Raw genomic sequence first — 20916 nt, 5'->3', positions numbered from 1 at the left:
CCTCATGACACTGGAAGAAGTTTGACGAAGTGGTTTGAAAAGGATGGATGTTATGCAGTGTTTAGACTAAACAGTGTTTTTAGCCTCATTTTACATAAAGTTTATTAAGAATTTTGAATGGGCAGGAAAATAGATATCAATTTAAAATGTTTCAACGACCAATAAAAAGGGAATAACTAGCAAATACCTACCAATTTCCTAATTTGATATTTGTGCAGTTGGTATTCACATGAGAACAGTTAGCCCACAATGTGAACTGGACCTCGTTCGATACAGAAATTGATGCTGTGTAAGCTGTTAATCTGATGTTTCCAAGAAAAACAACAGAAGAAGCTCATCAGAGAAAATGTTGTACTGAACAACACATTAGGGGAAAAAAACAGGAAATGTATTTGAGTCATATTAGAAAAAGGGGAGCCCAGACATTAGGCCAGATTTGTCAGATGAAGGCTTTAATCTTTTGGATGACGTTTAATGTCAATGTGTGCTGTGTTGGAAAATAACTACAGTACATGAGGTCCTTTGCCCAGATAGTTGAGCAATTCCATATCTCTCCATGGCATTTCTTGTGGATATTTACAAATCAGATCATGTAACATCTGATTCTATGACGAATGTTTCAATTTCACGCTTTCAGCTACAGTAAAAAGAATCTGTGTGCAAGGAAACCAGGCATGTTTTACCAAGATGTGCTATACTGTGCTCAGATGCCACCTTGCACTGTGAAGGGAGCAGGACCTACTGTAACAATGGCAAATAATCACAATAAAAACAATTTGTAAATATGTGCTGTGTAAAAAGGCAATTCGAGACATTTGTGCATTGTGTGTAGCCTTGTTTTCATCTGAATAAATTCTGGGAAAGCATATGTAAGAAAGTCACAGATATCTACGGTGAACACTTGTGCTCATCCACTTTAACCACCAACATGTGTGCTCATGTTAGGAACTACAGTACTCAGCATGTATACTGCAAAACAGACAAATACATGCGACAGAATGGGGCCATCTGTACCACTTGGAAGGTCAAATTTTATTAAGGCTTAAACAATTGATGAGAATATTTATGAGAAAAGTTAAACAATTTATGAGAATTTAGGACCCCTTTTTGGTATAGTGGACCCACACTCTCAGATATAATGTAAATGTATTAATATTGATGTCAGATACCGATCACGAGACATGCATGGGGTCAGTTCATTGCAGGACACACACAAATGGACAAATTATAGCAGCCAATCAAACCTAGCCAGCATGTGTTAGGGAAGCACCTGGACAAAACGTACACAAATACAGTGGAATCATGCAAAGAATGTAAGGGGGAACTGCAATTTCTCAGACTCTTTATTAAATCTCAGAAACAAAATAAGTTCATACATAGAGGATGTGCAGCAGACATTTCACCACAGAGATGTTCAAATGTGATCTGCATGCAGAGTTACGAAGTAAGTAGTATTTGTCAGCAAAACTGTTTTGAAGCAGAAAGCAATATCTCTATTGGATTAAAAGAGATGTATTCACAAGCCTGCTTGTTCACAATGTCATAGTGCTGCATACGTCACCAGATGTTTTGTTGCCTAATTCTGAATCGCAGAACATGGTGCTGTGTGCACCTTGAAATTCAGTCTATTTTGTGATATAATTTGGATGTTTTATAAGTTACTGTACATTTTACTTTTATTAAGTAGTTTGAAATTCACTCATCAATACTGATTCTTTCTACCCCCAGAAATGTAAAAATAGCGTTGCAATTTCCCTTTAAGAGTTGCAAGATCACAGCACTGACTGCCGTGCCACCATATAATCATATTTTTTTACAAAAATCTTAGCATATTAAAACATTCCGACAGCAGGAATATCTTGCTTCCTGAGTAGGGCTCGTCTCTGAGCTGTAACCTCAATGGGTTTTTGGGGGCTTAATGTGGTTTAGCAATCTTGGTCACAATGAGTTTCTATTTTTAACTAACACACAGACTCACATTTAAAGATAACCCACTAATTATTCAGGACAGCTTCTTGACGCCTGCAGTCAGTCCATTAGCTATTTTTAACCAAAACTGAGAGCATTAGAACAACATGCAAAGGTATTAAAGCCACTGTGAAAATAACATCACATGGGTTGGTGCCCCACAAGTTGCTATTTAATACAGCCTCCTGGTGTGTTTAGTGAAGGTCTGACATTTCTGCTCTAATGCATGTTAATCACATTTTTTCAATGCACAAATATGGTATCTTTAGGGTAAGTATTCATAACTACTCCATTATTAATATACTAAGGACTAAGAATCAATGTTTAAGAGCGGGCCTATGTATTTGATTAAAACAACATCATAATTTTAAACAAGCGTAAAGCAACTGAATAACGGTTTTCGATTGTGCTTTGATAAGATAAAGAATGAGATTCAACATATTTTTTAAGAAACAAAATTATTCTTTTAAAATGAACAAGACAAACAATGTTCTTTAACAACCAGAACACCAGAGGATTCAATTTATGAAGAACCATTATTTTCCTTTCTGAAAAGCATTTCATTGGGCAGCATCAGGACGTCATCCACAGCAATCACCAGGTTAGCTTAATATTGTATCAATTCTTAGGTCATGAAAACACAAACCAAAATTAAGTTCTATACAATACTAAAAATAAATACACAGACATAATGACAGGTACAGTATGGGTGCATTGCAATGTGCTTTACAGTATGTGTGTATTTGTGAGCATTTAAAAACAAGAACAGAAAGCAGTTCCTTACACAAATCTTCCCAGCCATGTAGTCGAAGCCAATACCTTGGCTTGTTTCAAGAAAAGACTGAATGCGATCCTTAGATCAATTAGCTACTAACTAGCAAACAGCCTACTCTTAGTTGTTTTTATGTACAGTACGCACTGCACATACATACTGTATTTACTATGCATACAGTACACGTGTACATCCATCTGTTTTCTAACCACTTCATCCAATTCTGGGTCGCAGGGGAGCCAGAGTCTATCGGTGCAAAACTGACCATATATTTGAATAATTTCTTAACAGCATTAACAAGCAATATAACACATACAAATACAAGCCTTTTGCCATAGTTTGATGGGGGATGTCTCTTTTAGTTTTGTATCCGGACTTAATAAAAGACCCTGGACAGGATCGGTTAACAACGGAGATGTTTTTGGCTATTTCTTTGCATATGGCTTTCTATGAAAGTCTGGGTGTTTCCAGTATTTGTCTTTATCACCCCATGACAAACACGTTATTGTTCTTGAATTGACAGAGCCACTCCTAGCTATATGCAAATTCTAATGCTTTGCAAGCAAGCGAAGAGCACATCTTTCCATGAGTCTCACCTTAAACTCATCTTGCCTTTATAAGACTAAAACTGTGAAGATAATTTGCCATTTTACATAAGTAGGGCAAATGCCTGTAGATACCGTGTAGGATTACCCATATAACAGAAGGTTGTCAGCAAAGCCTAACTGTGTTGTAATTTCAGAAAAGAAAACGACACTGAGCTTTTTGGGCTCCTTATTTTATTACGGTGAAAGCTCTCATACGCTTTTGAGCTGAAGTCCTATAATGAGTAAAACTGTCTGTCTCTTGTGACCCTGCTGTCTCACTGTATGAATAACCAAACACTGGTAATTCGGGAGCCAAGAAGAGACAATTATTAAAATATCACCAGATGTCAATTAAACTGCAAACCAATTAAAACAAATAAAAAGTTGTCAATTAGCCAAGAAAAGTCTGTACACACACTGTGTAGTGAGGTGTGGTGGGGTGAAATAGCTCAGCCAAGTCCACTGAGACCTCTTAGGCAGGACTGAAACAACAGATTAAGAGGGATATCCTCTCTACAATGCACATTCACCAGCTTCAGGAAACACGGCATATCTGGGCAGCAGCTGAACTAGAAAATCATGAAGGAAACTGTTTATGTCAGGAGTTGAGAAAATCAGATTGGTAAGAATGGAAAGTAGGAAAGAAATGGAGCAGACACAAACACAGCAGTAACTTCTAGCTGAGCTCTATGTATCATGCAGGGTCTGATGCAGATGGTCATTAAGAAGACTAGTACGCATGCTTTTGGGGAAAATGGGACTGTTTCTGCTGTTTTTAAGGTGTTTTTTTTCATATGGCAGGGTGTGTAAACTGTTCTTAATCAACAGCTGGAGGATTGCAGCAGTACTTTCTAAAGGGACCAATTATGCTGAAAATATTCTCTTAAAAATTAATAGAATCAATGCAGTTTTGACCACAATATGAGCAAAATGTATGGAACAAGTAGTTAGCTGAGCTCAAGACTGCTCTTAGTTTTGTTCGAGCACTGCCATCTTCTGGATGAGAGTGTGCTCTGCAAGTGAGAAAAGGACAATAGAAATTGCCTGAAAAGGGAGGTGGAATATGGGATATTTAACAAAATAGAATAACTAATTATTTTTGTTATACCCACCTGATTTAGAATCACCAATAGTGTTTTTCATGTCTCAGCTTGCTACTGCCAAGCCCACAAGCACACATGGGGGAGAATCGGACTCCTCTCACCAACAGCACCACAAGACTGCAAGTCATGGCTGGGCACAGGGGTTGCTGAGATCCGGAAAGCTCTGCCCCACAAATCACACCCTAAACTCTGCAGCGCATGGCCAATTGTGCTAAAATTGCAGGAATCCTGGTTACAATCAGCTAGTGATATGTCCTAGGCTCAAACCCGGGCTCAGCCAAGCTCTGGTTGGGAGGCTGAATACTGCACGTTTTTTAATGTTAGAAACTGAAGACATGAAAGATAACTTGATAGACAGGAATACCAGGCTACTGTGTGATACATTTTATGTGGTACATTTTATTTCCAAAGGTAATGAACATAGATGCTCCAGTACATTTTACTACATTTATATTAGTAAGTAAGAAGAAAAAGACTGGAAAAAAAAACAAAACATCTTTTTGTGCCATAGGACCACATATATGCTCCAGAAAACATTACCTTGCTACATATTACATAACCTTAATAATCTGCAAAGCTCAATTCCAAAGTGCATTAAACGGGAACTGCAGTCCCAATTTCTTGGTTAAATCTTGGTAACAAATTCATTGATGATACAGAAAAAGTTGACAAATTCTGAACTAAGCACAACTTGTTTTGTAAAAGTACTGTAAGTCATCATGTTGTCGCAAACCCCTGGTCTTGCCATGGGTGAGAGCAAGAGCTCCCACTAATTGCGACATTAAGCAGCCCTTCCTGCTCACTAGTCACTGCAAATGACTAATGTACTACGATGTACGAGCGAATAAGTACAGGTTGTGCAGGTTGTGACATTTCACCACAGAAATGTTCAAACATGATCTGCACGCAGAGTTAATAAGCAAGTAGTATTTGTCGACAAAACTGGCTCAACGTCGAGAGCAATATTTCTATTAGATTAAAATAAGTGGATTCACAAGCCTGCTTGTTTACAGCGTAATGAGGCCGCTTCACCTCACCTGAAGTTTTGTTGCCACATTCTGAATCACAGAATATGTCGCTGCACACACCTGGAAATTGAATCTATTTTGTGATGTAAATTGGAGCTTTTACATGTCCCTGTGTATGTTTTACTTTCACTCATCACTTTGCACTCGTCAATGCCGAGTCTTTCGAACCCTCCGAGATATAAAAATGGCATTGCAGTTCCTCTTTAATTATCAATACATTTCAGTTCTCTCCCTGGCTTATCAAACCTCTTATTTTTGTCATTGATGTAAATGCGAAATGCCAGAGCTGCTCACCTGATTTTATGATTCCCTGACACTCAAGATCGTTTGTTCTTTCCTTAGCACTTCAGAACACAGGTGCTCCAAATTATTTCCCAGAATAAAATGATCCCGTCAGTAGGTTGCTCGAGTGCATTTATTAAGTTGAGTAGCAGTGCAAGAACAGAGACGAACAATGCGTGGGTAGTCTGCCCATAGTCAATTAGGGAAATGGGAACAGGTGTGCAGAACCCTTCTACGTGCTCCCACTCAAGCTGCCTGTCCTGCTTTTCAGGTCCAAAAGATTCATTTTCAGCTCCAGCTCATGGGCAAACAGAAGAGGAGACACTGATTTGGTTTGTTTCTTTTTAACAATACCGCCTGAATAAATAATTATAAGAGAAAAATTCCTTAAAGCAAATCTATAGAGAATCAAATCTGCCTTCCTTCCCATGACTGCAGCCTGCTCCCTGTTGCAAGTCATGCCAGGCAAACGCTGCAGGAAATAGTCCTTGACCTAAGGTGGGGCCACACTTGTCCAGTCCATTCTTGCCCAGGTGGTGGGAATTAGTTATAAAGTTGGACTGAAAAGGGCCTGGGCCTTTTTCTTTAATTCATATTCCTTATACTCATGCAAAACCTCTCCCAACATTCAGGCAGCTCTGCTGGTTGAGAAAAATAACACAACTCCAGCGCCTGGGTTTGTACTAAGTATAAATGCTCCTTTCTGAATGATCTTTCAAAATGTTTGTGCTGTTCGCACATAGTGGTTCCGTTCTTTATTGTATTTCTTCCTCCGATGGTGGTACACGCCAGGTATATGTTTATGTACACACCCTTGGCAAGGTGCTCTTTCCCAGCTTGATGTCAGGTGTTATTTATGGAATTCTCATCCTGCTTCGTGCTGACGCTATGATCGTGCGTTACATTCCCCGGTGTGCAGCTTCAGCGCGCCCTGGCTGTGCAGTCTCTTCAAGGCTCTGAATTCCACAGGCATGGAGTGGGGGCTGGACTGGGCCCTGTATTCGTAAGTCAGGCTGTCGTAGTAGTGATACTTCACTGGGAGCCCATCGGGGCCCAGAGAGAAGGGCCAGAAGCCATACAGATGGATCTCCTCGCAGAAGCGTGTGGCCAGCGTGTACATCAGAAGACCGGTCGTGGGCCTTTTAATCTGAACTTTATTTGTTAGCCAGTACCTGAAAAGAAAATGTAAATAATATAACATGAGGACTCAAAGGCAAAATTACCTTTTAGCTGTCCTTATTTTGATTTGTATTATTATTGCAATGTATTTTAAAATGCCAGCAGAATATAACTTCCTTTGCAGCCTACAAACGAGGTCTTTAAATAAACGGCAAAAAAAACTCAAGTTTATGAAGATGTATCACTGGACATTCTGTTTTGGAAATTATGAAACCTCTTAGTTTGCTTGTTTTCTTAATCATTTGTTGACCTTTTGCTTGGTATCATTGCTGGGACAAATATGTCATTAATCTCTGAATTTCCCAAACAGAATGACTTCCTTAGTAAAAGGAAAGAATAATACAATCATTAACTATTCACCAAAGGGCCTTCGGTGAACACACTGGCAGAACCACCTGTGATTTGAACCCACAACCTTGCAGTCCTTTGTCCAGAGCCCTAACCATGCTGCTGCCTAGTAATGTCCACCAATATCACATTCTTCTAACCTCCAGTCCACCTAATCCTCATCATATTTGCTGTTCAAAATAAAAAAGCCTCATCTTCAACTGTCTCATTCCTGGTCTAAATTGCACAACCTCCTTGCATGCCAGCGAAAGCAGCCCTGCAGTGACGACAGCACTCCAGTATCCCAATCGCTTGGCTCATTCTCAGTATGTAACATCCCCAAGGGAAACTGGCAGAAATGAGGTGCCCTAAATAACAAAGTGTAGTCAGATGTAACGGGATCTCAGCACAAAAATGGTCTATCACAAAGGTTCCCATTCTCAACCACAGCACAATCACAGGCAAGAAGGAAAGAGGTGCTCAAATCCACTTCTCTCCACTTGCCCTCCCTTGCCCCCTGAACCGTCTGTACAAACATTGCAATCAGAAGACAGAAATGTGGAAATAGAAATGTGTTTAATTACTGAACTCCTGCTCTACCTACAAGCCCTGTAGGTGCCATTTCAAATTAGGCAACAGATTATGCAGACATTAATAGAACCTTAATTCATTCATAGTTCCATGACCAGAAGCCACAAAAATTCCCATTACTAGCAGAGGCAGACAGTGTATTGCATTGTTATTCACTCTTGTTCCTGGAGAACCATCATGTCTTCTGGCTTTTATGATATCCTGAACTTGACTTATGTGAATCAGTCGATCACTTAATTGTATTGTATTAACACTGCTTCCACTTTGTTTGGCTCTTTTAGGATTGTACATTACCTATAAATTTACTACAGACACTGGTGTACCGATCTAGTGGGACACCTCACAGCCTCAGTAATACTGAAAGTCCCTTGAAATTACTGTAATTTTTAGTTCTGGAGTCCTTTCGTGTAAGATGAGCATGACAGACCTCTTCTCACAAATCTTTTCTTGCTTTATCCTTACTTCCATGACTGCTACCAAACCCTGCCAATGTGCAAGCCGTTTTTATAACACACCAATAATTAAACCCCATCTGAGAATGGGCACACCAACCCTTCAGCATTCATATAATTAACAAGCTAACACCCAATTTACAATAGAGGCCTTTTGGAAGCATGTAGTGGCTGATTATCTGTTACACTGCAGTCACTTTATCTACTGGTCTGCCACAGTTTTCAACGTATCATTTCCATGGTAAATGTTGTCAAGCGAAACCATGGGAGACAAAGAACTCATTTCCAATTTACCTAATGCAAATCAATAACTTTTCACAGCATATTCAGTGTACATCTGAGTTCAGCTTAAAAAATTTAAATACTTAGTGTTTTTTCCCCAATTCCTTTAAGGCAGTGGTGTCCAATCCTGGGGGTTTTCATTTCTTTTTACTTTCATTGGATACTTGAAGCCTTAATTGATCCAAGAAGTTGCTTCGTTGGAATATTTGTATTTTGTTTCTAATCCCAAATCTGGGATTTTATTTCACTTACAAAATGCAATGGTTAAAACTCCGACATGTTCAGGATCTGGGAACAAACAGCTCACATTAATCCTGTTATTCAGTCAATGAAGGTTTTGATGGTGTAACTGAGGGCTCAACTGGAAAAACCAGCAGCTGTGGGGGTCACCGGGACCAGGACTGGGACCCACTGCCTTAAGACAATAACATCCAGGGAGCAGGGAGTCTTGTTGTAGATCTGGGTTCATCCCAACCAGTCGTCGTTTTAGATTTTGTCTCAATGCACACGCACACCAAGTGGAAGGGCATTAAAAACCGAGGAAAGAGGCACTTTTCACACAAAGGGTCATGGGGTTAGGGAACAAGCTACTCAGTCATGCTGCTGAAGCTGAACCCCGACTGATTTGAAGAAACAGCTGGAATGGATCCAGTGTTTGCAGCCTATCTTACTGCCCAGGAGGGCCTCCTTACCCTCTGACAGCGTGCAGTAGCCTCAGCGAGGGGAAGGCCGTGCGCACGTTGATGCCGTGCCTGAGAATGAGCTCGCTGGCCCATTGCACGCGCTCCTCGCCCCCTTTGGCCATGAAGGCGGGGATCCAGAGCACGCTGCCGTTGAGCGAGCTCAGGCGCTCCAGGAAGCGCTCCCTCCAGTGCGTGCTGGCCAGGTCCTGGAAGGCGCGCTGCACAACCGAGGGGTTCATGGTGACCAGGCTCGTCCGCCGGCCCACGTCGGTACGGTACTCCTCCACTGGAGCCAGGTTACACCTGAGACGGCAGCAGCCAGAGGCCCTGGATCAGCACTGACCATTAACATCAAGGCCTAGAAAAAATCCTATACAGACAGCCATTCTTCCCCTTTTTGCTATAGTCTGCTTACTCTCTAGAACAGGGAAAGCAATGCTTGAGGCTTCTATTTCATTGCAGGAGTTTGATCAAACCAGCACTTTATCTGCAATTGCAGGCTTGAGTACACAAAGTAGCTAATTCACTTGAGTAACTTAGCTGGTTAACAAACAATAATTACTACGCTTAATACATTAGAGCATAACCTCATTTCAAGGGGTAAGTGTAGTCAATATGTATATCTTCAGCTGGAACTGACTCTGCCTTGAACAATAGACACCTAAGTAAAATTCTGCCACACTCTTTGGACAAGAGAAACCGCTGAGGACAGTCCTTAAAACACAAGAGTAACGGCATTCATTGCACAGATTGGGCTGGCTGTATCCATCTTGTTATGACTGAAGCTCTAAAATCAGAGGGCCAGCCACAGAGGATCTGTGCAGATAAGTTTCTTGAATTTTCCTTCCCGCTGGTAACCCATTAAAGCTGAATCTATGCTGCGATTCCAATCTACAGATCTACAGCCATCAGTGCAGCGGAGGGATGGAGGCTCCAGCAGTGAATGTAAATACCGTCTAAGAGAGAGAAGAGAAAGCTTTTGCCCTAATGTATTTCCAAATCCCTCGGCGCTCCGTATCGCACTTCCATTCTCAGCGCCCACCCTCCTTCTCCCAGCTGAACGCACACCCTAAGCTGCTACTTTGTGCACTAAGTGCATCTGGCAGAGGTTTCCCAGCCTCCTCAGTGTGAACTTGCCAACAGCACGGATGTGTGACAGGCATGTTAACACATTGATCTGAAGGGATAGGTCTACCAGAGAGAGACAGACAGTGGAGCAATGATACAAAACATAGAATTTTCAGCAGAACTGCAACATAAGTCCCTCCAGGACAGAGGGGAGCATTACAGCCTGTGTGGAAAGGCACAGTCCCAGTAGGAAAGATTTACTGCCTTCAATAGCGAGTGCATTATTTACAGTGCCTTTCTTCGCTCTTATTCAAGAGAACAAATTATTTTTCTATATTATTATTTCATAATATTCTACAAATTATTTTATAAACTATGATCATTTTATGTTTTAGAAGAGCATTTTAAAAAGACAGACATAGATCATTTAAAGTCATTTAAGGCAAAAGATCAGACTGAACACCAGGGATACCCAGAGGTGAATGCTTTTATGCTCTAAGAGAACTGTAGTCGGATTAATCAAAAAAAAGATTTCCAACATGCCACACAAAACGGGTCGAGTTTACCTGATGACAAAGTCATGGGAGTCAATCTCAGCTCCACAGCGGCTCTTCAGCAAGATTCCCGAATTGCCCACAATAGCGCACTGCCTGTAGTGCTGCTTCTTCATTGGGGACACTTTTGGGATGAGCTGGTACAGGGTCTCAGAGACATTCATAGTGCTCTCTCGGTCAAATATATAATGGATAGTATCTCCAGGCTTCAGATTGCCTTTCAGCACGGAAATATCCTTTTCTGCATCCAGAAATTTCAAGATGCTCTTTCTTTAAAGAAAAGCAGAGCATACCAAGCACACAAATCAACATTATTGCCAAAATCTGCTTCTAGTTTTTTGGAATTACAAGTTAACAGTGACCTGGTAATGGAGCAAGAAAAAACTATCCTATTCTAAAGCTTTTTAGTTTTAGATTGAAATTACTTTTACAAAAGAAATAAGAGAACTTTGCTCTGGTTCAAAGAAGGCTGAAAAATTACTCCAATCAATTGCTTTGGTGCTTGTTTCAATCTTTTGCTGAAACAAGCAATATAGAGGGTAAAAATACAAAGTTCTGTAATCTTGGGTGTTTGAAGGATAAATTCAGTTTCATTCATTGGCTTTCCTGAGTATGTATTTCAGATTACATGCATTAAAAGAATTTAGCACAACAGGAGAAGAATGCATGAAACAAAATCCTTCTCCAATGATTGTTATATTCCAGCCATAGACATGCTCTGTAATTAAAGAGGTAATCAGTCTCTGTACCTGATAATGTTTGAAAGGCTTCTGTTGAATCTCCAATCAGAAGATGGAGACTCAATGCTGTTGTTGATGACTCTTCCGAGATCCCCAACCACAGCTGGAAGAGTAGGCCCTGGTTCTGTAGCTCCATTTCTACATTCATCGAGAAATAACAGGAAGAGGCATCAGTGCCCAGTTCTCCACGAGAACAAAGTGATCTACAGCCATTTTCACAGGACATGAGCTTCACACACCAAGGAGCTTGATCTATAACAGCCTGGGGAAACATCTCAGTAGGATTCTCTCTTGGATATTGCCAGTCCTGGATATGAGTCGAGGCAATCTGATCGGTTTGGGAAGATGTTATACCTCTGACTTAAGTACATAACTGAGCTTTTATTTAAATGGTAATGGAATGAATGAGTAGGGTCAAAGGAACTGACACAACGACACAGCCAAAACTCATGTGGGCTTCTCGAGTAAATGGAAAGCATAAATGGAAACTCTCTGAACAAAGCAGTCGCTCTGGAATGCCAAGCTCGACTTCACTGAAGTCAATGCTAACCCGCAGAATCTTAACCTCTTGTCTGCCTGCTCCATTGGGCCGCTGAGACATCGGGTGCCATTTTCTTATGCAGGAAAATCTGAAATCCTTACTATATCAATGTTTACTTGGTGAAGTGTCAGATGAAGTCCGCCGTTATTTTTTCCCTCATTCCTAACTCTATGAGTGAGCATGAAAGGATTAAGGAGGAGGCTGATGCATAGGCCAGCTCTCCTTTAGAAAATCTATTGAATCCTTAATGTTCTCAGAAATTAGATCAAATTAATACTCACTTATCAGTTGTGTGACTGATAAGGTATGACAAGGAAACAGTGTCCTATTTGATAAAAATATGTCTTTCTTTTCTCATACATTACCAAAAATGTTTTTTTATCCTCTGTGGGTTCCACAGGCAGAGATGATGTACTGAAATCTCCACGGAATACAGTGATGTTTTTATATATAAGCGTTTAATGATTTATTTTAATTAGATAGGCATCATCTGATAAATCAGACATCATTTCAGACCTTAGAGGTTTCTAATGTTTCTATGGAAACTGACAGACTAATTAGTTTCTATTAGACTTTTTTGCCTAGGGTCAAATCCAGAATAGCACTTAATAAGAATTCCATGACATTCTGCTAAAAATGCACAATACCCAGTGTAATTTCAAACATCACTAAATGTGAGCTCACAGGGGGTCCAGAAAGATTAAATGAAATAATTGTTTGACTCAGCCAAAGGGAAAAAAAGCCTGCAGAAAATATGACTGTGAAAGTAATGAGATACTGTAAATACACAAATAAGCTTGAAATAGCCAACTAACCTGCTGGATTGACTCTGAGAGCTGTGGAAAGATAATTTCCAAGTACCCTCATGATTCCTGTAACAAAACAAACATAAATAATGAGCGCAATATATTTATACACAGTAAGGAAGCAGGTATGCAACTAAGAAAAAACGTACGAAGGGAATCTTAATTGACAAAACTGAATTTTAATTTGGTTGTGGGCTTGGAAAAAAAGCTCTGGGAAAATCAAAAAGTATGAGAAAAAATATGCTCCTAATGGTAGTGTAGATCAACCTGCTGTGTGCCTTGTGTTAACTTTGCTGCTTGTTTGGCTCGTTACAAAGCCCGAGGAACACTTGTAAAGGGAGTCCCATCTCAAAGAAAGCAATTGAGTTTCACAATAGGTAAAATTAAGAACTACTGTAGGTTGCAAATTGATGTTTAAAGCCTGATTTATGTAACGAAATGTATTCGATTGATTTATGGTACGACAAACTGACAGTGGCACATTGTTATAAACCCTCAGAAGATTATGCAGTTAGTGACTGAAAACGCATTTTTAGAAGGTGCTTTGTGACCAAGTTCTTTCGTCGTGTCTTCTGAAAATCATACCATAAGTGCTTATTTCTCATTACTCAGAAATATCATGATGTTGGTGGACCAGTAAGTGACACTCTTCCCTCTGTACCAGGTTTTCCAATTTCTGTTCCATAACATGGAGACTGTGGACACTGTGCTAGAGGGTTTTGCTGTTATTTGGATCCTAAGATTCTGAGTACTGTCATTAATGCTCCTAAGGTGTTGTTAAACCTACTATCCAGGCTATATTCCACTCTGGGACTGTACATTTTGGATTCCCTATAATTCCACCTTAATACAACTGGTGAAGCAACATTGTACTCCTCCACCTTAAGTTCTGTGTGGTGGTGCTGCTGGCACATAATGGCTATTTTGCATCAGCAAGGTGTGTGCTAGACTTCAGTCGTGGATGAGGGGGGTCTTCTCCTATAGGTGTCACGATTGTAGTCCCTCCTCCTTAAGGGCGCTCCGGCTCTTTTCACTTTGGACTTCATTCTGTGCACCTGCCCCTTGTTCCAGCCTCCTTCCCGTCCCCCTTAAAAGCCAGACACTCAGTCAGTTCCGGGCTCTGCATCTGATTTCCATATCGTGCGAGCCCGGGTCCTGATGAGTCTGGCTCTGTCATGTTTTTAAGTCTCTCTTTCTGTTCCTGTTCCCCCTGCCGGTTCCGACCTGGTTCCTGGTTTTAATCTCCTGGATGGATCACCTGGCCATGGATTTATGCTTGTGTTTTTGGATTCCTCATCTGGATTACCTTTGGATTGTTTGCCAAAGCACACCTCCCCCATGCACCAGCGCACTTTGGACACGCCCTCCTGTTTTCATCCCAGTATTCCTGCATGACTTTTCCCCAGTGTTTCCTCACTACTTTGGATTGTGTCGTCTGCACAGGGTCCGGAAAGAACTGTTCATTACAATAGGTGAAGCTCTTAAGGTTCCTTAAGGAGGAAAAGTGCCTTATAAGTGCAGGAAATTACTATTTATCCTTATTAAATTTCTACTGTGTTTGTGATGTTGTTTGAAAAGTATCACGATTGATGATGTGATTTCAAACACATGTAGTTTAAGTAGATAGTATATATAATATTCTTTGCATATGTGATATATATTTAATGCACATGAGCAAACAACATATGCAGATGTTTTTAGATGAACATTTATCCTGCCACAATGAACAGTAAAAGATCTAAAAATATCACAACTCCAGGGACAGTGGAGGTCTGTGTAGAACTACGTAACTATAATACGCATCTGTTCCTTTCCCCCAGCTTCCATATAATTTTTTTTATATGTACTACCATATAAAAAGAAAAACAGAACAACACCCATCTCCTTCTGGAAATGATCAGTTGAAGGAGGATCTATATCTATACCGCATCTATCCAGCACTACAATGTTAGCACTGAACCATATTGTAGAAGTCATTAGAATGATTGCTTAGATCTGTTAACTTAGGCCAAAATCTCAAAATACAGCAAACAAAGGTGACCTGTACCAACAGCTGCAACAACAAATTCCCTGCTGCAAGTGTTAAAGGAGGAAAATAAACAGAGGAAGCCATAAACAAGGAAAGCGCTAAAAGTGTCACATCAACTGTCACGTTAAAGTGTGAAGTACTGTAGTAACTTTTCTCTCTCAGTCCATACTGTATATAAGAGCTGGGAAACCCTTGCAGTTGGTCTGTTCTGCAGGGCAGACCCAACACACATTGCTGTCCTTATTGAGCTCAATAAAACTGAATCTGCACAAGACCGCGTCCTGCTCCTCTGATGAAGAATTTCCCAAAACACAGTAGTGTTCGGATGCCAAGTGAAAGTTAAATTGGCTACAGCACTGCATAAAAGGCATTACAAATAAAAAAAAAATCACACAAGAAAACTGACATCGCAGTGAGGCTTAATCATAGCTGCTCAGGCTAAGGTCACTGAAACAGTTCAAACAATGTGGTAGGAAACCTGTATTTCGATCGGGGACTTTCTGCCAATCCTCTAATTAGGTTTATTTCACTCTAATCCCCAAAATTTCACGGCACTGTGAAAAAAACAACTGTATTTATTCAGGTGGTCTATCTAGAGATCCAAATGAAAAAGATTTGGATTCCAAAAGTCACGTGTTCTCAAAAACATTTCTTCAAATCTACCAGTGATTTATGGCTAATCTTGCCTTCATCAAGGTTTAATGTCGTTTTCACAATGTACCTGTATAAATGCCATTAAATTAACTATTAGGATTTTATGTAATAATATCAACTAAGACTAAAATAAATTTTCAGTTCCACTAAAGCATCAGTTGTATTCCCTGTATCATTTTATCACATATAAAGATACATGAAATACAACCTCACGAAGCCTGACAATTGAAATGTTAAATATTCATAGAGTCCTTCAGCTGTTGAGACACGATTCAATTCGCCAAGTGGTTTTTTTAGCTTTTCATGGTGAGATCTATGTGCCTTTTCTATATTGTTTTTTTCCCCATTCTAATCCCTATTCTTCCTTCAAAGTAATGTTCTCTTGTCAGCTCTGGGATTTTTTCTCATTTTTTTTGAAGGCATTTTTTTCTTTTTTGCTGTTTGATTTTGTCAGAGAAGGTCTTTGTACAGCTGCTGCTGCTACTGTCTGTTTTTTGTGGGGAAGAGGAAGAATTTTAACTACAGAGCTGGATGGTGTCTTCAGTAACCCATGGCTACCTACTGCCTCTGAGCTACGCCTTACTTAAAGCCACAGATCAAAGATGCCCCCCACAGACACCTTCAGTGAGAAGAGCTGAGCTGATGAACAAACAAAACACCCCAGAGTGAAGAATAAACACCACCCTACACTTGCTGTTCAACAGCTAGCTGTGGAGTGCCTGTCCTCTGTTTTAGCAAGCTTTTAGGTTTGCATTGATTTATCCCTCTCTACCTAAGTAGCTCTTACTCTTAAAGGAAAGGATAGATGTGAGACACGCTCCTTTGTCGGACATGTAATACTTACAACAGTTAGCCACTGAATGGCGTTGTGTGGACTGCAGACAGCTTGCTCAAATCTTTGCATATTCAGCATCCTGAACAAGTGGTCCAGTGGCTAAGGTGTAAAAAACTTTTTATCAAGCTTGCTGAACCTCTCTGGCTCAAGTCCCTATGGCATCTGAGTGACATTTATAATTATGATGTCGTCATCAACTGTTTCCTACTGTGATAATTATACTAGTATAAGGAATCTCGATTCTCTTCTGGACTGCCTCCGGTTAGTAAAGTTCGGTAACAGATTATCAAACACTGGGAAATCTGGTGCTTCAAAACGAAGTGTCCTCGCTCTGCCGCTATATTGCCTTGTAAAAAGGGCTGTGTTTCTACCACAGTGGTGCAGGTTTCCCGTAGTATACGAATGCGTGAACGCCGACAAAATGTACGCAAGAATCCATATTTAAATACTGTGTAGTAGATCGTTAGCAGCCGCGACGTTAACGTAATTACATAGCTCTGAAGTCTCAAGTCGCATTGGGAACAGATCTGACGGTCTCGGACCTTGGCCTGAACATCTCACGTATTTGCATCTCGTCAAGGTTGATTTAAAAAAAAATGAAGTAATGAACTTAAAATCGTGAAATTGTTGAAGACTCGCGATTGCGTTAATTAACCAATGTGTTTTTGTAGATGAAAAGAATAAACCACCTGTACAAATAGCACGTCATCACAATTTTCGAAGGAAAATCTCACGCATTAATCTCTGTAGGGTTTTGGACTCTTCAGAGCTATGCGAGTATGCGATGTAGAAAAAAAAAACCGAAGGATTTGCTTACATCAGAGTCATAAGGTCACACATACCGTGTCTCTTCCTCGCTTGCTTTTGCGAACGTTGGTGAAAAATATTATTTCAAAATAATAAAAAGAGAATGGAAGCCACCATTTCCAAAGCTAAAACACACGGACTGCCTCAATGAGTGCAAGATAATAAACAACACCTCAAAAAAAGAACAAAAGATGACTTGATTCAAAAGAGAATAGTAAAACGCAACGCGTTTCCATCACAAAGCCCTTCCTCGGACAGCATTGTGGATAGAAGTGCAAGTAGGGAGCTGCGTCAGCATGACAGGCTGCAAAGACACAAGTAAAGGTTTATGCCACGCTGAAAGGTAAAGAAAAGAGACACAACACCGGAAGAAGGCTCCACAGCCGAAACTCTGGGTCTGTATTATTTTCCCTTCAGCATGGAATAAACCTTTGCCTGTTCCTCTGCAGCATCACTGGCAGCCTATCTCTTTAATGAATCCATCTAGGTGCTGTAATCAATAATGTCTTGATCAGGTTAATACTGTTTAGGAACAAGTCAAGGTTTATTCCCTGCTGAAAAAAGAAGAAAAGAAACACAACATTTCGGCTGTGGAGCCTTCTTTGGGTGTGAACAAAACCTACTTGAACGAATACTGTTTAGTTCCAACAACATAGTTAGTACAAGCTAGTACAGTAATCTAGCTTTCAGATAGCTTGGGGGTGGGAGGTTACCAACTGGCCTAAGAGTTTTCCTGCAGTAAACTCTGCAAAGGCACAGTAAAGACCTTAGACTGTGTTAATGATACCATCTTGAGTACCAAGTAGAAGCTGACTTTACTGTACAACTGGCATTCATAATACCACGTGGAGCTCACAGAGCATGTACCACCTTACAGAGGGTTCTTCATGAGAATCATCCCATCACATTTCTTGTAATGTCTGCAATATACATGCAACCAGTTTCCTGCTATGTTTTGGGGCTGTTCGGTCATTGCAGCATTTTGGAAGCACGTACAGTAGCTAATGTGCTGTCTGATTAATTAGAGTGCAAGCTGAGCAGAGACCCGATCCCTGTCTTTCCACTTTATGATGATTCACAGAGAGATTTTAATGCGACACAAAGGAAACCTTATGCCAAACAAAATATTCTCATACTCTGAGCTAAACCTGTTATGGGCACATTATGTTGCTAATTCTGTTTATGGGCGTAGTTAACCTTAAGTGATCAGCTCTGAAAGGGGTGCTCTGGTCAACAGTATTAGACGCAGATGGCGCCGGATTGAATGGTACAGGTTCACCTACATTAGAGACCTGAGATCTGCTGTCTGCTTTCCTTGCCTAGCGCATTGATTCATTCGTTAACAGCGAATGTAGTTTTACTTTGTGTGCATGAGCTCCCTATCATTCCTAGTGTGTCGATGTTTTCATGTTATCTGTTACTTCTTCTAAAAATATTCAACTGTTGATCACAAAGAAAAATTAAATAGGCTGAGTGTAACCGTTGAAAAACAAAATAATTTGTCGCTGACAACAAAAGGTGTATGCTCTTTTTCAGACAGCTAAATCATTTTGGTGTGCACCAGTGCATTAAGAGTAAGTTTTAACAGGCCAGTATTGAGAGTATACCCCTGTTCTCCATTACAACATGCTTCAGTTATACATTACTAAATGGAGGATATCACTTACAAATAATTTCAAGTCCCTCTCTAATGGTCCCATCTCCTGTCACATCGCATCGTGAACTGCTATACGTCTGATCAAGCACGTCAGCTGTTTCAGCATTTACCATCTGCCAAGTGTTAGGAATCAATTAATGTAAACACTGGTCATTTCAAACAAGTTTTTATTATTCCGCCATGCACAGGTATTGCTTAGCAAAGGTTTGAAATGTGCAGTGTGCAAGGCAAACCTGAGTATGAACTCCAAGGCAAATTCCCAGCAAATTCCTGGAGCTCTGATGAAGCTAAAATCCTCCATGTGCATCAAGTCAGCAATCTCCCTTCTTCCAAGCACCATTTCTCACATCAGTTGTGGTGCTACGAACTGAGGCTACTGCCACAACTACTGTAGCATGATCAGTCTTTTGACCTGACATAACAGAAGCGCTTGAGGATAGAGTAGTAACCCCAGGTGCATTGTGCTGTTTTTCTAGAGCTAGGACAGCTAGAAACGAACTAGGAGGTGAGGAAACTTTTATCTTTCACATTGAATGAGGCTGCTCTGTGACTCGTGTTTAAGGCTCTCAGTGACAGAGACAGGAGCTCATCTTACATCACCATCCCAAGGGCAGGGGTGTGAAAGCATTGTGCCAACAGCTAAGTTTAGTATGACAAACAATAAAAATCGACTACTGAGAAAGACTGGTCTTTTTCAGCAATGACGACAGACCCTCCAACCCAGACGGTACGATCCTGGAACAATTAATTCCTGCCCCATTAGATTTTGGAGTGTAACTTGATCCAGGTTTAACACCGGAAAACAGGTGAACCTCGAAACAAAACGGGAAAGAAACAGCATCTGCCAAAGAACCGGTAATTTCAAAACTGCTGACAAAACTGACGCGTTTAATGCAGTGATGATGATCGCTCTGGTATCATTACTATGTCAATCTCAAAACACCCATTGTACTAATTCGTCCAGAAAGCGAGGTACAGTGCATTACAGAACTGAGACCCGAACAGTTGGATCTAAAAAGCTCTGAAAGCAAGCGCATGCAACTGAAGGTAATAACTGAGATGAGCTAGGGGTGGTATCCAGAGATCGCTGAAGCTGCATCGAAACCACCTGCTTCACACGCCCAAATCCCTCCGAAGCGATGTATAGCGCTTTCACGGGGATAACGGCGCTCCCCAGATGCGTCTCCTTTCCGTAACTGCGGGATTTACTGCTGCCAACTCACTCCACACTGCCGGGGAGCTGGGCTGTTCGAGCATATTTCGGGCTGGAAGCCCTTTTCAATAAGAGCTCTAAACATTCTCATATGAAAGGGGAAAACGTCGACAGAACAATTCGAGCGAAATAACTAATGCTCATAATGGATGAATGCTGTTGTAAAAACCTGTGAGGTTTGGGGATTCTAGATTAACTTAATGCGCGTTCGTAGCCTGATAAAGATGCAATTTCTGGGATGAAGGTTATAGTAACACCAACAGTAATACCGCCTTCTAAAATAAAATGAGTACCAATTGATACAAACATCCCTGTTGAAAGTGGTAAAGCTTAAATATTTTTTTCCAATGTTTCAGATCAAAGTATGAAGTATTTTGAATAAAGTTCTCCTTCTTAAAGGGCTTAAACCTGTTTCAGTAAATCAACGGCCACCCAATGAAGTCAGAAAACTACTTTAGGTTTGGCTTGGTGGGGGTCTCACGCAAGGGTTTGCAAATCTGAAGGCGTCTCCTTAACACCCAGTGAGGCGTTACATGAAAAAAAATACAGTATTAAACATACTTACCCGATTTCCTCCTCGACTTCAGAGATGTCTGCTAGGATAAGGAAGAAGGCAAGAAGCGTTACAATCCCAAATATCAGTGACCGAAATTCAAAAGTCATGACGGAATGAGGCACATTGCTTAAAATAAAAACTATATGAATGCGAGAGGTAATGTCATTCTGGGAAGCCGAGAAAAAAAAATCAATCTACTCCT

General features: G+C 40.6%; 1 protein-coding gene across 1 annotated transcript; it reads right to left on the bottom strand.

Annotated features, from left to right (window-relative positions):
- Positions 1-6350: 6350 nt before the first annotated feature.
- On the bottom strand, positions 6351-20821 carry st8sia2 (ST8 alpha-N-acetyl-neuraminide alpha-2,8-sialyltransferase 2). Its single transcript, XM_088921820.1, has 6 exons — positions 20724-20821; positions 12973-13029; positions 11626-11754; positions 10889-11146; positions 9264-9557; positions 6351-6912 (listed from the first exon to the last, which is right to left on the bottom strand). Exons 1-6 carry the CDS (start codon positions 20819-20821, stop codon positions 6627-6629), a joined length of 1122 nt encoding a protein of 373 aa, XP_088777946.1. The 3' UTR covers positions 6351-6626.
- Between the last annotated feature and the right edge of the window lie 95 nt (positions 20822-20916).

The sequence above is a fragment of the Atractosteus spatula genome, chromosome 7 (assembly GCF_055471065.1).
Source record: "Atractosteus spatula isolate fAtrSpa1 chromosome 7, fAtrSpa1.hap1, whole genome shotgun sequence".
Lineage (NCBI taxonomy): Eukaryota > Metazoa > Chordata > Actinopteri > Semionotiformes > Lepisosteidae > Atractosteus > Atractosteus spatula.
The sequence above is the reverse complement of the archived record's forward strand: the minus strand, read 5'-3'. Positions and strand labels throughout refer to the sequence as shown.